The sequence below is a fragment of the Gymnogyps californianus genome, chromosome 10 (assembly GCF_018139145.2).
Source record: "Gymnogyps californianus isolate 813 chromosome 10, ASM1813914v2, whole genome shotgun sequence".
Classification (NCBI taxonomy): domain Eukaryota; kingdom Metazoa; phylum Chordata; class Aves; order Accipitriformes; family Cathartidae; genus Gymnogyps; species Gymnogyps californianus.
The window spans coordinates 7,319,327-7,337,527 of NC_059480.1; the positions used below are offsets into that span (position 1 = coordinate 7,319,327).

The following is an 18,201-nucleotide window of genomic DNA, read 5'->3' on the forward strand; positions in this document are numbered from 1 at the left end:
TACAAACTAAAGAATAATGGAAATAATATGTCTGATATTGCATTTATAGGAGAGTGGCCAGCTTAAGGAAGGGCAAGAAACACACTTGGACTCAGCAGGAAAAGAGGTAGGTCAATAGCAAATGAGCAATAGCACTGAACTTGCGATCCGAGTCTAGTTCTTTTCTTCAAGGCCTTGGGGGAATGAATGCCATACATTGTTCAAGAGCATAAACAGTGGCAGACAAGGGCTTAACATAATTAAGACACTTACAAGGATATGCTTCAAGATGTATCTCAAGTGTAAGGTTCTTTCATGTATGCCAGTTATGCTTAAAGTCTTATAGAGGCCTGATGAGAAACCTCTCACTGTCGCTGGTTAGGGCCTGATCAAGGTGGTTTGCTTACAGCACCCAGCTGAGCCGACAAAATGCTTATGAAGTGTGTGGTCCTAACAAGATAGTGGCCTTCGGGTATCTAATCCAAGTGTATAAACTCCCCATGAAATTAACGACGAGCGAGGTAAATGCTTTCAAGGAACTCAGGAAGAACAATTATAGTTATCATGATGTACAGATGATGTAATTACTATATTGGGTACCTGTGCATAAAATTCTGCCTGTGTCCTTATTTGAATATCTCACTGTGACATCACTTTACAATTAGAATGAAGCGCATTGCCACAGCACGGAGCTTGACCCAACAGTCAGAGCTCATGCCTTTTTGGAGCTCAGTTGCTGTAGCGTGCAGAGAAGCTGAAAGGATCAATGAACTTTCTTCCAAGTATCTGACAGGGAGATGGATGAAACCGGGCATCCCTGTTCTATCTGGCCATGCTGCTCAAACTGCTGTTACCTGACTTGCCACAGCAGAAAGGAAGAATGCTGCTTGTGTTGGCGCTTCTTGTTTACCAGCGAGCAGAACTGCAGCTGTTTCCCATGTCCGTATGAAGAAGACAAACCTTGCCAGTGCTGCCACTGCTCATGTGCAGAGCACGCAAATTGCTGGTGGTGCTGCTGCTCTTGTTCAAATGACCCAGACTGCAAATTCTGCTGCTGCGGTGTAGAGAATTCAGCATGTCAGTATTATGAGAGCAAGTGCTGCAGAAGCTCTGTTGCTGAACCACTTTACTCAAGAACACCAGGAACTGTTCAGTAAGTGGAGTTAAGGGCTTTTAAAATTTCTTGGGGTTTTGTTTTTCTAATTTACATTATGTCTTAATGGATGTGTTGCATTTAGAAACATACGATCTGTTGGCATGTTGGAGCTATTTCAAATAACCACAGGATACCATTTTTCTGAGAAACAGAAAAAGTAGTTTTATCTTGATATTAGTAAAATCTTATGCTCATTACTCTCACTGGGGTAATGACTACTCCAGAATATCACTGCACTTGTAATTAGGACCACCTGATTTCCAGACAAAATCCATGAACGGCAAATGTATGCTTATACATTCTCACAGTGTAAAAACTTATATAGCGACAAGAAGGAAGACATACAGAGAACCTTAAAACAAGGAGGAAAACAGGAATGTGTTTGTAGCAAGGGGGCTGCAGGCAAGGATGCAGGGAAAATTGGAGTAAAACAAAGAGCAGTAAAACTGCTGTTAACTGGAAGTGGAAGGAAGCAGTTATATTCAGAATAAGACAAAAAGGAGACAAATTATTATAAAGGCTCAAGAAATGCCACACAGAGAATGGAAAGAAGGCATAGTAACGGTCTTAGAAGATAAAACTGGAAACCAGAAGGGAAGGGGCTGATTATTAACTATAGAAATCCTACACCAAAGAGCACTCACAAAAAGGTACGGGGAGGGGGAGGGGAAAGGGTGGGCAGAAAGGAAGTTATCAGAAGAACTCCAGACTAGAATAGAACCAATCTGAGAGGAATTGACAGGACTTCTGGAAATGCATGGTTAATTCCTACCTAGGTAAACTTTGAAGACCAGAAGGAATCCTCATAGCAACAGAAGATTCTATTCTCTTTAGTTTATTAGGGTTTTTTACTGTTGTTTAGAGTGACAGAAAAAGCAGATAACATGGTTGAACATTTGGAGAGAGAAGGTGGGAAAGAAAGCAGTAACAACATGGATGCTAACGAGAAACACAGCAGAGGGCCAGACCATAGAGGCCTAGAACCAGGTGTCCATCTTAAATAATGATTCTCATGTCAAAGCTATGGAAAATATTCAAGGAGGCATTATAAAATCAATATTGTATTTTTAAAAGGATAATGTCCCACAGAATAAGAAGCAGGTTAGGACTACCAAGATTTGAAAAGAACAGGGAGTTTTTGAAAAGAACAGAGCACATCCTGAAAATCAGTCCTCTTCTAAAATAAAATAATAATTAAATAAAAAACCCAATTTCAAAGTCTTTGCAATTAATATAAAGAATCAATGATAATAATGCTGCTACTAACACTAAGAATAAACTTAATTCATTCTAGAAATCAGAAACAATTCAGAGGTAAGTGATTGCTTAAATGACTAAAACTTAGGATGATCATATGTAAATGTGTGTTATTATGTTAAGCAGAAATGTCTTCAATACTTTTTGGAAATGGTGAAAATCTTAGTTGTGCTACTTTCTTGAGGAAATATTCCATCTTGAAAATACAAAAGAAAAACATTTTGACATTTATTGTCTCAAGTTTTCATTAAAAAGAAAATATTCTAAAAATATTACCAAAGTTATTGTAAAAGAAAACATTTAATGTCCTCTGAAACAAAATAAAGGGTTTCGTTTGAACTGCATAAAATGCTTTTCTTCACTCTAGTTATTTGTTGTTTCCATTTTGAAAAATAATCAAACAAGAAAAGGAGACAAAATACTTTCCATTTTGTACTAAACCAAACTGTATTCTTCTTTTTGTTTGGCCACCAGCAATAACTCAACAAATTCATACAGACCTACAATGACTGAGATATCTGTTTATTGTGGTTGTTGGCAACAGTATTCAACATATAGTGAAATAATTATGAAAAGGAAAAGGAAAAAAAATGGATTCTTGATAGTGATAACCCAATTGTTTAAATAAAATATCCAGTCAGAATAAAAGGATGGTTGGTATGCAAAGCAGAACAGCTTATGTTATAATTTTGTGTCTTAGATGGTACCCTAATATTGATATTTTTGTTTGAGTTCTTGGGGTTGGTTGGTTTTTTTTTTTTTTCCAATTTTATTTAGGTCAAAAGATGTCATGTCAAGATTTAGAATGAGGAATAATGCATCTGTCATTACACCAGAAAGGAATGTCTCCAGCCACGCTTTCCGTGACCAGCTTGCCTGTCCACTGTGTAAGCAATTGTTTCTCCAACCATTTATGCTGCCATGCAATCACTGCATTTGTGAGAAGTGTATAACTAAAAGCAAGACCAAAGCTGAAGTAACTGAAGACTTTTATATCATCGTATGCCCAGTGTGTAGCAAAGCACATTGCCTCCCCTACACAAATAAAATTCAGCTGAGGAAGAATTACCTCAGAGCGAAACTAGCCAAGAAATACATGCGCAGACATGGCTTTCTGAGGTGGAGATTTGACCACAGTGAAAGACCCGTCTACTGTGAAACTTGTAGGGAGAGAAGAAGAGTGGCAACCAAAAGATGTAGAACATGTGGAATTAATTATTGTAATGAATGTCTGCATTTAAATCATAGCAAGAATGGTGCTCAAGACCACATTTTCACCAAAGCACATCAAGAAGATCATGAACAGTGGCGCTGCTTACTGCACAGCAACTCAAACCTCTCTGAATACTGTCTGGATGACCACGAACTGATCTGTGGGTTCTGCAAAAACTCACTGCACAATGATCATGAGACTATTCCCTTGGCAGTCGCATGTTCAAGAGAGGCTGCTTCCCTCTTTGATACAATTGCAAAATTTAGAAAAGGTTTGTATTTCTGCTGCTTCTCACACTTCCCCATGCCTCCTCAGGAAAGAAACTTGAACATATGGTTGACAAGAGAATGACATATTCATTCTCTGCACAGCACAAGAGTCAGAAAGGTGGTGTGTTTCCCCTGTAGAAACACAAAAGGAACAAGCCCATAACTGTGGCATTGTGAGCAAGACTCAACTATTAGAGAATGAACGATGTGGGATGGAAACAGAAATGTGCATCTAGGGAGGGGAACCTTCATTTCATATTGCAGCACCCAGCATGGAATAAACACCAATTACATCTGCAGAACAAAATGGTGAATATTTTTTAATCAGAAATATATGCTTGAAGAGGAACTGCTGCTTCCCCTGCAGGCAAGTTATGAATCGTCCCTCTTCAGTCAGTTTTATGCTTATGACCATGCTGACTAAGAGGCAAAGTGGTCACGTTTTTCTGAGGTAACACAGCAATGTCACTCCTTTTAACTAAGACTTGATCCATAGCAACTAAGGGACTGAACACAGACTAGGATTTTATGAATTTCTTTTAATTTTGATCTTTGCATATAACTTCACAAATGTTGGGGACATAATGAAGTTGTATGGAAAATAACATTCAGAAAGGTAAAGTGAAACATGCACAATGAAAAACAGCTGGAAGCATTAAATTCTCAATTTTGAAACAGTCTTAAGTTTGAGAAAATATGTGACAGAGTATTTGTGCAGGATTTTGTGATGTGACATTGTTCCCTGATGTTAGCTGAATGCCACTGGAATTTACTATCAGCCTTTGGTATTTTTGATGCTGTTCCTTCACAGTTCACAATTTTTAGTGTCAGAAGAGTTAATCACACCTTCACATAACAGCCATCAGAGGAATGTACCGTCAGCCACAGACATAATGTGGGCTACGCAGGCATGTTTGCTGCCATTGTTTTAACTTCATACTGGCATAGTGAATTTTCAAAGATAATATAGAGCTACAATAAATTGAGCTTCAAGATTTCCCATGTAATGAAGTAAAAATTATCAAGTCCATTTGGGGGAAATAAATTTGAGTGAGGAAATAATAAAAAAGTAGCAATTAACTGCCAAATTTAATACACCCAAATGTGAACATTTTAACCCAAACAACTTCCCTCAGGGCTTACCAGCAGCAGGGATGAGAGAAAAATACCAGAATCCTCATTCTTGTCCCACGTTCTACCAAACCTGAAATTTTTTTAAGCTAAAATCTATCATTTTGCCTCTTGTAACCCCTACATTTTAATATGAATTTGGAACTACTGACCTGATATTTATTTTTTTTTTACAGTACGCCAAGGAGTTGATAATGATCTAATGGAAGTTATCTTGTTAAAAAATAATTTCAAGACCTATAAGGACACCAAAAGAAAGGAGATCAGAAATGGATTCTTAAAATTACGTATGGTTCTTCATGAACAAGAAAAGGAAATGATGGAGTTGCTTGAAAACATTGAACTTAAAAAACAGAAAGAAATTTCAGAATACATAAACTATACATCCAGTCAGCTATCATATATGGATGGCCTTATTCAATACTCTAAAGAGGCTCTTAAGGAGGAAAGCCAAGTTGTGTTTCTGCAATCTGCACACTGCTTAGTCAAAGAAATAGAAAATGCAGTACCTTCCATTTTCCAACCTAGTCCATGCCTAAGAGAAGATCCCTTAAGAAAACTTCAACTCAACTTTGATGAACTTTTCTCCATTTTACAGGGACTTGTCCCATCCCTTAGTGGAATAAAGCAGTCAGAAAGTAAAGCAGAAAAATATCCCTATTCTTTTAACCCAGAGATAATGGTTCCAAGGCATGTTTCAAGTACTCATGAATCCAAGCAAGAAACATTGTTCCGAAGCCCATCTTTAAATTCCTTGTTTGATTTAAGTGTGCTGTCTAAAGACACTGTCAGAAGACCAAGCTCTACACCTCCTCATCATCCTACACAGATTAATAAAGCGTGTGCATACCGGGATACAGCTTGTGAAACTCCAAGAAAAGAAAGAAAATATCAGATTGTTAACTTTTCAAGTCCAGAACCTATAGACAATGAATCAGTCCCAGTCCCAGGACCTGTTGTTATATACCAGACTGTTGTTTACTCAAGGTCTGCCAAAGTAAGACATTAATATATTCTAAATATATATATGAGAGACCATTATATTTTCAGGCTGTTATAGAGTCTGAACCCATATGAGTTTGAGTAAATAAGACTACAATATCAGTTCAAATACTTTATTTGTAGGAGACAATGCATTTCAAACTCGCCTTTTGAGATAAACTGAAGCATAAATTGAATCGTAACACATTCCTACTGTAGTCAATAGGATTGTTATATTATTGTATATGTGATATAAATACATTACATGGAAAGGTCCAATGCAGAAAGAAATAGATGTAGCATGTTTTAAATATTGTACGTCAATCAAATAATTCGATCCTGGTCTTAGCGTTCAATGTGATGACATCATATCCATGTAATTTTCCTCATTATACATTTCATAGGTGCTAACAAGATTAGGATGCCAGTTGCATAAGATCCCAAGTGCATGTTGCAAAGTGCTGACTGCTGTCAGCCAGCATTACTTTTAGTGTGTTAGAAGATGGTACTATGAAATTCCCAGGAAAAGCTTAGCATCTTCCAAGTAAGACTACAAACTGCATATCTTCCACATATATTTCATGCTATGCTTGGAATTTCAGCTGCATTGGCATTTCAAAATTGAAATCTGCCAAACAGGGGCCTTCCAAAAAAGCAAAAATGAAAATGAGCAAAAATAAAGAGTACCTAATTGTGCACTACAGACTTTTGTCTCTTCACAGATTTACTGGACTTGTCCCACAGAAGACGTGGATTTCTTTGAAGTAGAGTTTTATGAAGTTGCTGGTATTGGTCCTGGTAACATTGTCCAGACACAACTAGCTGGCCAGCTAAGCAAAATACAGCAGCAGAATCTTGAGATACATAATCTGGATTCAAATACAGAATACCTTTTTAAAGTCCGTGCTGTCAATGCAAGTGGTCAAGGAGAATGGAGTGAGATCTGTAAGGTATTGTAGATTCTTCCTGTACTTCATAAAGTTGCCTTAACTTTCTTGCCTCCACAATTGTTTTTTACCCCATCTATTTATGAGGAAGACTGCTTAAATGGAATATTGCTATTCACTTATCTAGGTAAGTGATACTAATAGTTACACTGGATTTTTCCATACATTGTTCTTTCTAGCTCAGTTTGCAACTGCTTGACCTACGTAGAATGTTTCTCATTTTTTCTAGCAGGGATGCTGTGTCATGATTGCATCAGGCAATTCATTGTAATTCATATTCAGGACTAAGACTGCCTTTGCCCTAATCTCTCTGAACACACCAAGTAAGAGTATGAAGAGTCAGATCCAAAAGCTTTTATGCTAGAACAAGGCAGCAATCATTAAAAGAGAGGAAACAAACAGAAAATTAAGAATATTCTTTGACGTCTTTGGTCATGAGTCTCCTTTATTGTGGTTTTAGAAGAGGAGGAAAAGTGTTGCAAAGATAAAAGTTAAAAGGAAAAGGTGTCAAAAGTTAAGACATTTAATGAATTCACTTTAACACCCTTTAGGCATCCCAAATCTCTTGCTGAAGTCACCTTTAGTTTTTCATGCCTTGCTGAAAAAATACATACTTAATTCATGCTTTCTCCTTGATAAATTGTCAGTAAAGGGTGTATTGAGGAGCTGCAGTGCATAAAATGCAGATGGCTTCCATGAAAAGGGTAGGTGCTATTCTCTGGTTCTAATTGCATTTCACAGCCTTTTCCTATATCAATTGTACCAAGTGCTGTCCCTTTCCAGGCCTCTTGTCCCTTGTCACATTCAGAGAGTGAAAGTCTTAACTTTGAAACAGCATTCAGACATCCCACTCACTTCGCAAGTTTTAATGACAAACAACACCTTCCTGGACTGCTCTACTTCCTATACTTAAAACACTGAGCACTGCAGTTTCTTTTTTTTATCTAACAAGTTGGAATGCTATATTGATTTTTCTTCTGAAAATTGTTCTTTCTGCAAGCAGCACAGTCACATTAATATTCCAGAGAAACACAAATTCACTTAACATCTGCTGTAATTTACGGAAGTAAAGAGTTTCATAGCAAATGAAAATGAGACAGGATATATGACAGACTTTTGTAAACCTTCTTTTAAAAAATAACTACCTTTGTTCCTTTTGCATAATATCAGACTATTTTACTTTACCAGTTACACTACACAGAAAGCTTGGAAGGATTTTGTTTAAAAGAAAATATGGCATTGGATTTTAAGTAGGGGATTTAGTCAGAGCAATATCATTCTCATGTGTAACAGTTACTAAGTCTATGAGGAATGTAACTGTGACGTCTGTGACAGGTCACAGGAGCCCAGGCACCAAGCTATGAAGAGGAGGAAGGTGACAGAAAGTTTTGTTAGACAGCAGCTACTATTTCATTTTTTAAACTACAGCTGATGCCATGCCACTGATACTCCGAAATACAAGTCCCACAAAAAAGTTTATTCAACCATAGGGTGTTATTTAACATTACCAGCAGATTTCCCAAGTCTGTATGCAGCCCTCAGAAGCAAAACAGAAAACTGTAGTCTCTGTGCTTTTCGGAGTGAGGGAACTTCTCTCATCTTAGCCCAATAGCATGATTGTTGGCTTACAGCTGAATCACAGCTTCCTCAATTTCAGCCATTTGTCAGTGTGTGAAACACCATGGAAGTACCACTATATCCTTGTTACATGATCACAGAAGCTGCTACAGATGGCATGATCTCTCTGCCCAAGAAGAGTTCAATACAGTTGACTCAATTTAGGCTCCTAATGCCTCAGGAAGTGCCCGAAGGTATCTAACATATCTGCACAGGGCTGATAGATGACACAAGACTTGGAAGATGAACTTCTAGAGCAGCAACTAGGAAGAAGGCAGGTTACGCTCGAACATCTAAACTGGCAAAAGATGTTCGTGACTGGCAACTGGATCCTAATTTACAAGTCAATTGAAGGAATTACACTGCACTACCCTAGGTAAGGGAATGAACAATATAGGGGATATTTTTGAGTATGTGTTGAGGTTGTGGAAGATCCTGCATGAATGACAGAAACTGAAGGCTGCCTTGTCAACCAGACTGCCGTATTAAACAGCCCTGGCAAACCATGCAAAACTGTGCCACAAGGCAAGTGACAAGGAATCCTCTAAGGATGAAATTCAGTGCTCCCTGGAGACTTTCAACAGAGTAGGCAAAAATTTGTTGCCCCAGAGATAAAGGATTTGGCTGCGTCTGCCATGGGAGGAGGAATGAGAAGCACTAAGGGTGCAGTTAGAAAACCAGGAAGGGAAAATGCTGGAATTCTGTAATCCTTGCTCTAGTTGCTGCCAGTACTACCACTCTTGGAAGAGGTGCTCCCCCACCTCTTCTCAATGACAGCAGCAGCCTGCAGCTGTTCACAGTGGCCTGCGACAAATGCCAATAGACTTTGTGATCCTTAACTTGTCTTTTGAGACTTTTGAGAAACAGTGATAATTCTAATGATAGTTTTGTTGCTTTTTAACTTTTCATCATGCTTTTGTCAGTTAAACCTTTGGAAGGAGATTTTTCAAAATTACCTTGGAAGCCAAATGCAAAATGAGTTTTAATAGGATGTGGGCTTCTAAATCCTGTGGTCATATCCGAAACTCTTTCCCTAAATGACCAGCTGCCAGAACCTAGTAGATATATTTTGTATTAATCACTGTAATTTTTGCCACCAGACAGTTGCTTGCCTTCAATGTAAGTTTTTTTTAAAGAGCTCAGTTTCCATTTTGCCTCCAAAATAAGTACTTAGACTTTTCAAAGTTTAATATAGATATGACAGTTTGACTGTTTTGAAAATACTTCTGTAAGCGGTAAGTTCTTTTGAAAACAGACACTAATTAAATCCTATCCCCAATATAATAAATACATGTACCTCTTCTGTACTTTAATACATTCTTGTTTTCTACTTGCAGATAATCACTTCAGATGAAAATGGGAAAATGGAAGACAGGTGGGAGAAGCAGAAGAGTATTCAGGGTGTTCTGCATACACCGAAGAGATAGACAAAGAATGAAACCAGGGATTCTTTTTCTTTTCTTGAAGAACTGGAAAATGTGTATGCTTGCTTATGCAATATCCTATTTTCCACTGAAGTTAGCTGCCAGAGATCTAACAGTGAGCTCTTCAGACTATTATTGCTTTCTGGCAAATAATAATAATAACAAAACCTCTGCCTTTTCATTAGCTTTTCTTTTTCCAGATGTAGCACCAAGACCTAAGGAAAATGCTACGCCATGCATAAAAATATAGCATAAACCCCATTATACTTGAGGGACCTTTGCAACTTCAAGGGAAATAAATGACATATTTGCATTGTAAGTTGACATTCCAATTACTATTCCCTATGAGACCATTCAATACCAGTTCATAAAGAGCTGCAGGAGCCTATATCACACTTTGCATATTTTTAAAGTGCAGAGTAAGTTACCCTGTACATATACACTTTTGGTCTCAGCCTCACTCAGCTGAAGTACAATATGCATACACACATAGAAGGACACTGGCAACAGGCAGGACAAAAAGCACAAGAATGAGGGCAGACAAAATTTTATCTCCTTATGCACTTAATGGTTAGGTTTACTTGACTGTTGTGAAGGTCACCTATGTGAGTTGCAGAGTATCAATTTGTTAAAAGTAGCTGCAAGTAAAATCAGGAGAAGTCACAGCAACTCTCATCCACTGAACAGGAGTTACTAGATCCACAGCAAGTTACTGTGTTGAAATAATCAAGAGTAATAACTAATGTCCTTCTCTGTGCAGAGATAATCTTGCACTGTTCCTTTCTTCACTTCAGCCATACCAACCAGGTATGCGTATCTAGCTATTTATATTTTTCCACACACACATATATGTACTTATACACATCTCTCTCCATATATGCTTGCACATATACACACGCACATATACGTATATGTATTTAAACACATTTACAACTCCCTTTGCCCCAGTCCTATCAAGTAGGGCATTTACATGGGAATGGAAATAGGATCAGGGCCACTACCAGCTCTTTTAAACCCCTTCTGTGCATTTGTATGTTTGTGTCTTGCCTTCAGCACAGAACAAAGCCGTTTATGAAAAATCATGTATTATGAATACTGCCCATGAAATCTTGGACCTCCTGCTACCTTTCTTAAGGCAAAAAATAAAACTTAGGTATATTTATTATTAATATATCTTTTTTGCATTGCATCTTTCATTTCTGAAGCTCTGGTTTAGCTTCGCATAGTCACTGCAAGGTGGTAATATTCTACCCGCTTTATGGATGGCTAATGTGATAAAAGAAGAGTCTGAACAAAAAGGCAACAAAGCCAAAATCTGAACTCTGAGAGCACCTAGTTCTCTATCTTGTGCTAGCCAGTGAGCTATTAGTGATGCTTCAGTTAGTATATATGTTCTTGCCAGGATGTCTGTGCAGTTTTTCCTTGACAGCATACTTTTCTTTCGACAAAGTCTCTAGACAGGAGTAAAGGCTATTAAAAGTAAGAGATTTGCATTTTCAGACCTATTGAAAAATTATAGCAGTGTCTGATTTTGAGAAGCTTATTCTGAAACATTTAAAAGGGGCCTGATCATCACACATGAAAAGCACCTGCAATCTAAAACTTCTGCTAGATTTTTGCAGAAATCTAAATGTCTGAGCTCTCCAGATAGTAAAGCCCAATTATTCCTTCAGTACTCATGGCTTTTTAAACCCCTTCCCCAGACACCTAATTTTACACCTATTTCAAGGACATGTGAGTTTTTCTGATGTTCTGTAGTTCCCCAGAAGCTCACCCATCTGGTATTCCTTTTAGTATATTTCTCTGTAGATGGATAAGACTGCAATTTAGATCAACTTTATAAAATCCCTTTGCACCCCCTGGCTAGCCATTGATAATAGCAGCTTTCTGCACCCAGCAGTTCTTAAGAGATGCAATTTGCAGTACACAGTTCTGTGCAACAGCCAAGCAAAGCTCCAATTCCCAGTTCATGTAAACAGTGACTCAGATCACTTGAATAGGGCAACATTTTATCAATATCACTAAGAGATCAGAATCAGTCCAATCCTGCAAGCTTTAAGATTTTTATTAATCATTGTGGGGCTACTGGAAGCCTATGTTTCTTTTCAAACAAATTGCCTTTCAAACATCTCTATCTCAGCTCACTTTGCTTTTTTCTCCAGGGTTGCCTCTTCGTTTTCATGGGAGAAAAAAAATGTGTTAAGTTCTTTACATACAGTTCAGTGCCTGCCTATTGTGAGCACAGCCAAATCCCATGGTGACTGGATGTCTACAGCCCAATTTACTGCACTCCTCCTTTCAATAAGCAGGCAAGGCAAAGAATGGAACAATTTTGCTTATCTACTGCTCGCTGCTCAGTTGCAGCAATGGGCGGGGAGGCAGCACCATCTCTCACCCTGTGCAGACATTTTTCAGCTGCATGCCCTGAAACTGAAATTTTGACTTGTTTATAAATAAATAAAAACCTGCCTATATTTAATGCAGTGTGATATTTGCATAATTACTTTTCAAGGTAATGAGAGTAACAGAAGCCAAAACACAGAATGTTGAATATCTTTAGAGCAGCCTGTGCCAGCAAATAAACACAGAACTCTTGTACGTATCAAATTGCAGAGCAGTTTAGAACCAGAGTAATTTATTTAGGGAACAATAAGCATCTATTTGTGCTGGGCAGGTGGCCAAGGTGAACAAATGAAAGACGTATATGTAACTGAATATTAGATGAGCCATCGTTTCATTTCACTACCATTTGTCTCATGGAATATCTGTAGCCAACCCTGCTGAACAAAACATTACAAAATAAAGGTGGCTGTCAAACTACCTCCTCCAAAGCCAAGCAAACAGCTGGGCTGAAGCAAATAATGACAGTTTGAAAGAAAATATTCTGAGATGGTGGCTACCCACTTTGTTAAGTGATGAAATCAAGACCAACATCAGTCTAACATACAGAGATCTAGCCAGTGGCATCTCTGCCTTCCTGGATGGATCATAAATTAGCTGGCAGGTAGGAGATAGGTCGGCAATGCAACTGGCTAACCTGTATTGACATGAAGCAATCAACCAACCCACCTTGCATAGCAAACCCCAGAGACATATGGGCACCAACTACTAAGCCAAGGTATTACAATGTCTTATCATCCACTTGCTGCGTAACCCATCAGGAAGTAATTAGTATCAATATTATTCAAGGGTCTGCGGTGTCTTCTTCAAGAATATTTCCAAGATCATTATAGAACTTTGGAGAACATTGGTCCACCTGTAAGACATTATTTCTATGCAAGAAGAGGTAGTGGTCTTTGGGGGCCTAAATGTTTAACTGACAATTCTGACTGAAAATATTCCAAACGTTTTCTAACATAGCTACTGTTCGTAATGCGATGACACTCACATTGCACCTCTGTACAATATGTAAAAGTGACTTGATACCTGAACTGAAATTCTGAAGTACACAACTACAGATAAGTATTATTTTAAGTCACAGCATTTTAAGCAAATAAAGCAGAGCAATAAATATGTAAACAAATATAATCACAGCCTGTTAAAACTGTTCTGTTTCAGACTGTAAAGCTGCAATTTAGTGCTGCTGAGAAATACATTCTAAAAGCTAGGAGGTTCTGCAGTCATAATTAGGAGAGAGAACAAAAATGAAAAAAGAACTAATAATCAAAATGGTTTGAACCAAGTCCCTTTTTTATCTTATAACCCCAAACCCACAACTTTTAGTCCCCCAAAATGCTTCTTAAGTTAAAAACATCTGGATAATGGAGAGTTTGAAAATAAGTAGAACTCAAAAATATGTATATAATAAAAGACAGACGAGATACTAGCAAATAAAAATTAAAAAAATAAGGGAAACACACGCCCACAAATGTAAAGGTTTTGGCTACTTGCCTCTGCCATAGAAAATAGAATTAGCAGTGATATGTAAGTGGAACAAAATTCAGGCTTAGGCATCTCTTTACCTGAAAGTTAATGGTAAGCTGTTGATACTTAAAGACATTAATGAAATTACTGGAGATCAGAGAGGATTAATTTACACAGAAAAATTAACCATGAGCTTGTTCTGTTGTGCTACTGAGGACCTCAAGCTTTCACTAACATTATCAGGAATGTTAATATATGTAAGAGAATGATGTACTCAAGATCCAGCTAAATGACAGCAAAGGAAGAATAAGATAACAGCCTGCCTGAGAGGTGTAAGCATCTAAGAGGAACAGGAATAACTTATCAGGTAGTATCATGTCACAACAGTGTTCAGAAATGACTGCTTTGGCCTAAGCAGTTGGTGTTATACAAAATTTAAATCAACAGTGAATACGTTACATATTGCAAAGCTTTTTCAGGGACAAAACTGATTCCAACATACAAAGCAATATTAGAGAGAGTCCACAGGACAACGATCGTCAGTCTCATCCAGTAAGGTACATTTCAGCTTAAGGAAGAGAAGGGGACTTTTTCTTCAAAAGGACATTCACTGGAGTATGCAGGTCATAGGAAATGTAACCTATCAGCTTGAAAGCTCAAAACAGAAATGTCTTGTCCCAGCCAGTGACTCAACAAGAGAAGTGACCAGAGTAGTTTGACCAGACCCAACTATTATAGCCATATAGCCTACCTGTAGCTCAACTACCTAGGAAATATTTTTGCTTTTGTTTCCTGGCATGAATTCTAGCTTTGTAAAATGTGAATGTTTTGCTTTCTCGGCTACACAGAATTTGTGTTTCAATCATTTCGTTATTTTGCTAGATTCAAAGTAGTTCAAAAATTCATAAGAAAATTTGCTTCCTTCCCCTGCATTTCTTTTGCTATACATATGTTAAACAACACTTCAGAGAGAAATCTCAATTGTCAAGAGCTCTCGCAGCCATGCATCAATCTTTTTAATAGAGTTCACTGGGGTTTTTTCCCCCTCTTCACAATAGTAACTAAGACAGACTCTATAAATTCTGGGATTTTGGTCTGCAAATAAAAATCTCCTGGACGTTCCCTTACATTTATAAACGTGTTAGTTACTATGAGATTTTTGCACTGCTTACTTTTAGCAGCTCATGGCAGGAAACAAATCATAGTAAATCTAAGATCCAGTCATTAATTCTACTGCAATTCAAACACAGTAAGAATATTTCACAAGACTCACAAGCTGAAGGGGAAAAGGTCTCAATTTTTTAAAAAAAAAGACCCTCAAAGCTTGCATTCCCCAAAACTTTTAGAGACATCAGTGACTTCCCTGGGATTTTTTTTTTCCCCCAGCAAGCACTTTGAGCAGAAATGACATTGTGTTTGCCGGCAATTTCACCCTTTGAAATGTTCAGCTTTTCATCAGAAAGCCTACACAGAAAGTGTTATTTCTTCATTTTAATGTTACTGAATATATACCTGATTTGCACAGACAGCTCTGAATGGGCTAACTCTTGTTCTCCAACACTGTTTATCTGAAGGTTAGAAGTCAAATGGGGATCATAAGAAAACCTAACCATCCAGAAACCAATTTTTCAAAGCAATTTTTGAACCTCTTAAGACAATACAAACTAACGATGCAGAACTCAAAGCTCCAAGAACTCCTCTTAAGCTAAAGAAGCAGTGGCTTTTGGTCATGAATTCTAAGCACTCTGGACCCAATTTACAATAGGTGTGCTGAATGAATTGTTTAACAGCTCACAAAGTGATCTATGTAAGAATACTCAGGTTAGATAAAAGCTCTGCTAGTGTGCTATCCACCGTCTCTAATAGTGATCAGCAGCAAACAGAAGAGTAGAAGAACGGTGATATTCTCCCAGCCTTCATAAGGCATGGCTTAAGGGTTTCGTCAGCCACAGATAGCCTCTTGGTAGCCAATAGCTCATAAGTATTTTCTTCTTTGAATTTGTCCACTCCCATTTTGAGACCTTGACAATTTTTTGCCTGTATTATATGCCTGTATGGCAAGGGATTTCACCCTCTTCAGCACCAAAATCAAACCTGAGTTTAGAAGTTCATCATACTGGCCTTGTGTTTAAAATTTCTTTCTACCAGATAAGGCATCTAATATTGCCTAACTTCTCTATAAATGTCTACAATCAGGTAAAAAGAAAATATTTCCAAAAAATAACTCACATGGTACTAAAATAAGACATCTGCAAAGCGACTTTCTAACAGAAGTGCCAAGCGAATCTAGGTGAATCCTTTGTTAAAAACTTATGAGAGGCAATATTTGGAAACTTGAAAGGAAAAAGGTAATATTCATTGTAAGAGTTAAGCTTTTCTATTATTTGCCTGGGCTGATATACATTTACATGCGCTTGGGTGATCTTCTTTTAAAATATTAGCACTTGCCTAGCTTTCTTTTGGGCAGTTATACCTTCCCATTTTTTCCAAGATTTATTCAGTAGATTTGCGGACAAGAAAATTCTTTAGATAATTCTTTTAAAAACTCTGCAATACAAGTTATCTCTACCTGCTAAATTTTAAAAATTTCATATTAGTGAATGATATTTATCATCCTTGTTATCACTGGTGAAAAATAAAATAGAAATCTATCTGGAGGATAAATCATGGACTAGTGTCTGGGAGTCAAGCAGAAGAAAGTTCTGCATTTTCTGCACTTCTATAAACTGACTCGCCCCTAAGGGTGCACTGTGGTAGGAGGTTAGAAGCGGATGAGGCCATCACACTGTGGAGCAATTTCCTAAAAAATCTGGTGATTTTCTCTTGTAGACCTCTTTTCCCATCAAACATTTTCCTGGTGAATTATTCACTGAGGGATAAACTTCAAACGACCTCTTGTTCATTTCCTAGCTTTGTTATAAAACTAGAAATCAAATAGTCACAAGCTTATCCAGCCAAACAAATAAACATCTACTTGTCTAAGTTAGTTAAACACATTAAAAGTAGCTAAAACAAAATAAAACAAATAAACAAAACCTTCTCAGCTGAGTTTATTCTTAATTAAACACAACAGACCAACTGTGCTATGCACCTCAGGAAACTTCAGGGGCTACAGAAAGCTCCAGATTAGACTACTGTATATCATTCAGAAATCCACCAGGAATTTTGCCCAGCTAGAGATGTTTGCTTTATGTTTCTGCATGGAGTTTCTTTAGACGGTCAGAGACAGAAAATCCTGCTCACAGTTTTTTTACCCTTAGCCTCTTCTGAACCTTTTTCCCCAAAGTAAAAATGAGTTATTCCTGAGTGAGGAAATGAGATTGAGAGAGTGATTTTAAAAGTCCAAGGTAATATGTATCCAAAGGTTGGGAATGTTTGCCCTCTCTCAAACTCAAATCGCTTCCTGTTCCCTACTGGCAAATGTATTTGACAAACAGAGGCATCTGTGATATTTAATGCAGCGCTTGAAAATGGTCTTTTGAGAACTACATTATAGAGCTTTTGTGTCCCAAGAACCACAGGTTTTAGGGCCTGCCAAAACAGAAGTACAGGACAGCACCTTTCCAAGGCTGAACAGGGGATATTTAAGAGGAGGAGGTACATAATTTGTTAATTGTGCGTAACTAGGGTAGAGGCGTATTTATTCTCACTATCCACAGAGACACACTGTTAATACAACACTGAGAGCAGGCTAATAAACCAGCCTATTCAACTGGATTTTCTGAACTCAGTATTATGCTAACGCAATAATTCAACATGGGAAATGGCAGAGTTCAGTTTTGTCTGCTCAGACCAGAACTCTCTCAAGTCTCTTGGAACCTGTTGGAGGATAGACACAAGAAACACATAAATAATGGAAAAACATGAGCTCACCTACTCGGCCAATGGAAAGTTTACTCATTTCTTATTTCCCAGACCTGGACTGGGGAAAAAAAAAAAAAAGCAAGGAAAAACCAGACAGCTTCTGCTACTATAGTATGATTTTTTCTGATGACTTCAGGGTGCTATAACCTCTGCAATGCTACAGTGTCCTTCTCATAATAACATGGAAGGAGGGCAGGGTAATGATCCTTCTTTCTTTCACACATACCAGAAAGTCTCACAATTCAAGATCTCAGAGTTGCAGAAGGGGGTAAGTATTGCTAGACTTTATAGTGCAAACAATTACAGAGGAATAAGAGCGTTTCTGTATCCTTGCTTGTCACTGTCTGCACAAAGACCAGAGCTAATCTAAGCCTTTAAAATTTGGAAAAGCTACATTTCCTCTGGCAAGTCCATACAACTTGTATATTCAAAGTTCATTCAAACCTACTTGTAAATTATTTTAATACATAAGGGGGGAAAAAAAGACCCAACCTTTTAT

General features: G+C 37.7%; 1 protein-coding gene across 1 annotated transcript; it reads left to right on the top strand.

The window, feature by feature from the left end:
- The first annotated feature begins 776 nt into the window (after nucleotides 1–776).
- Nucleotides 777–9,977, top strand: TRIM42 (tripartite motif containing 42). Its single transcript, XM_050902634.1, has 5 exons — nucleotides 777–1,132; nucleotides 3,170–3,876; nucleotides 5,182–6,002; nucleotides 6,709–6,936; nucleotides 9,888–9,977. The coding sequence occupies exons 1-5, from the start codon at nucleotides 777–779 to the stop codon at nucleotides 9,975–9,977; spliced, it is 2,202 nt and encodes a 733-aa protein (XP_050758591.1).
- The last annotated feature ends 8,224 nt before the right edge of the window (nucleotides 9,978–18,201 follow it).

Coding starts and splice junctions, on each gene's coding strand:
- TRIM42 (XM_050902634.1), top strand. CDS start 777: ATGGATGAAACCGGGCATCCCTGTTCTATCTGGCCATGCTGCTCAAAC. Junction 1,133..3,169: donor AGAACACCAGGAACTGTTCA/GTAAGTGGAGTT, acceptor AATTTTATTTAG/GTCAAAAGATGTCATGTCAA. Junction 6,937..9,887: donor AATGGAGTGAGATCTGTAAG/GTATTGTAGATT, acceptor TTCTACTTGCAG/ATAATCACTTCAGATGAAAA.